This window comes from Vespa mandarinia, chromosome 11 (genome assembly GCF_050613455.1).
Source record: "Vespa mandarinia isolate Hongniang chromosome 11, ASM5061345v1, whole genome shotgun sequence".
In the NCBI taxonomy this organism is placed as follows: Eukaryota; Metazoa; Arthropoda; class Insecta; order Hymenoptera; family Vespidae; genus Vespa; species Vespa mandarinia.
In genome coordinates, this window is record NC_140820.1 from 5,915,001 (window position 1) to 5,917,500 (window position 2,500).

General features: G+C 34.5%; 1 protein-coding gene and 1 long non-coding RNA gene across 15 annotated transcripts in view; one reads left to right on the plus strand and one right to left on the minus strand.

Moving 5' to 3' along the window:
• The window catches only part of LOC118441443 (lachesin), a 280,889-nt gene extending 279,772 nt beyond the window's left edge, over positions 1-1,117 (plus strand). For all 14 annotated transcript variants that reach the window (XM_085660411.1, XM_085660417.1, XM_035865828.2 and 11 more), the window contains one exon: positions 152-1,117. In XM_085660411.1, the coding sequence (XP_085516537.1) occupies positions 152-261 (110 nt within the window). In that variant the 3' untranslated portion in view covers positions 262-1,117. The remainder of the gene's footprint in view (positions 1-151) is intronic.
• Positions 1-2,500, minus strand: part of LOC118441451 (uncharacterized) — a 101,577-nt gene that overhangs the window by 63,996 nt on the left and 35,081 nt on the right. The gene's annotated exons all lie outside the window — the stretch shown is intronic.

Below are 2,500 nucleotides of genomic sequence, written 5' to 3' on the forward strand. Positions count from 1 at the left end.
ACGACAATTCACAACAAGAACTTAACGAATTGATATATCTATCTTATATCATATTATATCATATATATTGTGTGTGTGTGTGTTCATGTATGTTCGAGAATTCGTGAATGATGAGAGATAATAACACGAGAATATACTGTTCTTGTTTCAGGAAGTGCATACATCATCAGATGGAGTGCACCGCAGTTGATGATCGTTGCGGTACAATACATACTCACTGGACCATACATGCCACCGTACGTACCGCAAACGGCGAATTAAGAACTAATAATACATCTTCGATCGGGAGAAGAGAAACGTAGAGAGGGAATGAAAATGAAGAGGAGAAGTAAAAGGAGGAGAAGGAGATGGAGGAGATGGAGGATGAAAAGGGAGGATTGGAGGAAGGAAGGAAGGAAGGGACCGATTTCCGTAGCCGAATTAGTTCGTTACCCAAACGCAATTCGGCAATGCTCAAATCGATCGGCAATTCAATTTCGAATCGGTGAACTTTAAACATTAAGTCGATTAAACATCGAATTACCTGTAATTCGCGAATTGACCCACGAGTTTGATTACAACCATCCAGGAACAGTGGTGGCCGAATTACCACAAAACGATAATTATGTATGAAAGCGCGTCCGTACTTCCTGATTACATTGGCTTGTTATACCTACACCGAGGCTATAGTATAGCATACTACGCATTCGTATAAATTGCAAGGTAAATTAGAACGAAATTAGTAGCTCGCGTTCCTCGCTATCACACAGATGCTAGATTATGAAACGAACCGATATCGAAATGATATCGAAAAATTTTTCCAATCTAAATCTATATATATATCACTGCCATGGGTATTATTGCCATAGGCATCCACTGCCATGGGCATCACTGCCAATCAACATTCCCTCTTTTTTTCTTTTTCCTTTTTTTTTTCTTTTTTTTTTTCATTCATCAATTTCATTGATAACACGAATAATATTAATTCTTGTTGAGATTAATTGTTCGTCCTTTTACGTCGTCCATACGAGAAATAATTTGATTCGATAAGAGATGTTTGCAAAAAAAAGAATTGAAAATAAACAAAAACAGAATAGAGGAAAGAATAGATAGGAGAAAGAAATGAAAAAGAAAAAGAATAAAAAAAGAAAAAAAAAAAAAAAAGGAAAAAAAAAAAAAAGAAAAAAAAAGAAAATTCATTCTTTTAGGAAGTACGCATCGAAATCTAATTGCGTTAGGAATGGATCAATACGGGACGATGAATCCAAAAGGTTAATTTGAAATTTCCCTTGTTATATCTACATATAATGTCGCCCCGGAGATATATTAGTGGAATATTAATCGGCATCATTAGTTGCACGACAAATTGCTCTATCGTCGGACCAACGAAATGGGACAAGAACGCAACGAATGGATTTACGGTGAAGCTCTATCCCGTCGAAATATATATATACTTACCTATATATATATACATATATATATATACACACCTATATGTATATGTGTATATATATATATATATATATATATATATAACTTCAAATAAACTCGGCGATGTCGAAAAGCGTGTCATCGATCGATTCGAAGCGATTTTGCAATGGTTTAATGGGACGCTCGTGCTCACGTGACATTTATTAAACCACATTTTGGGATTGCAGACGTCCATCGAACGTAAGCATAACCGAGAGTCGTGGAACGTCGTAGAACTAGCTTTGATGTGGGAACAGTGTGATGTACAAAGCTCGATTAATTTTACCAATTTAATTGAAATTCGAACGTTAGATCTTCCATTAATAGATCCGGTCAAGATGGCGTTTTACGTCTTTATCGTTCGATTAAATGAAAGAACAATGTTGCGTTTATATTTATTATAATTTTTATTATATATTTATGAGATTCCTTTCTTTTGTTGTTATTGTTGTTGTATTTCTTTTTTTTTTCCTAGACTTTTTTTTCTTCGTATGCCTCATTCCGCGATACCAATACAGTCATATTGGATTTACGATCAAACAACAAATGACGTGCGAAATCGTGTTAGAGTTGTACAACGTTATGTCGAAAAGGACAATTTTGTTAACAACAAAAACAAAGGAGACAATGGGAACAAAACTTTCTCTTTTCCTTTTTTATATTTTCTTGTTTGTCTGTTTACTTCGTTCTCTTTTCTTCTTTTTTCTTTCACGAAGCAGCGTAATCTATTTCGATCTAACACGCGGGGATTCTGGGGATTAAAGATCCAACATGGCGGTGCTAACTATCACATATTCTAAAACTGCACGGAAATGAATCGGAAAATAGCGCGTTTATTTTTCTGTTCTTTTTCTTTTTTTTTTTTTTATTATTATTATTATCTTGACATAGATACTACGCGAAATTTGTATGCAAGCTTTCGCAATAATATTCAATGGCGCGCGCATGAAATATATACGGACACACACACACACACACACACACACATACACAAACACAAATATATATATTCGAAAAATATGTTCAGTTGGATGAAAAACTTTTTATATAT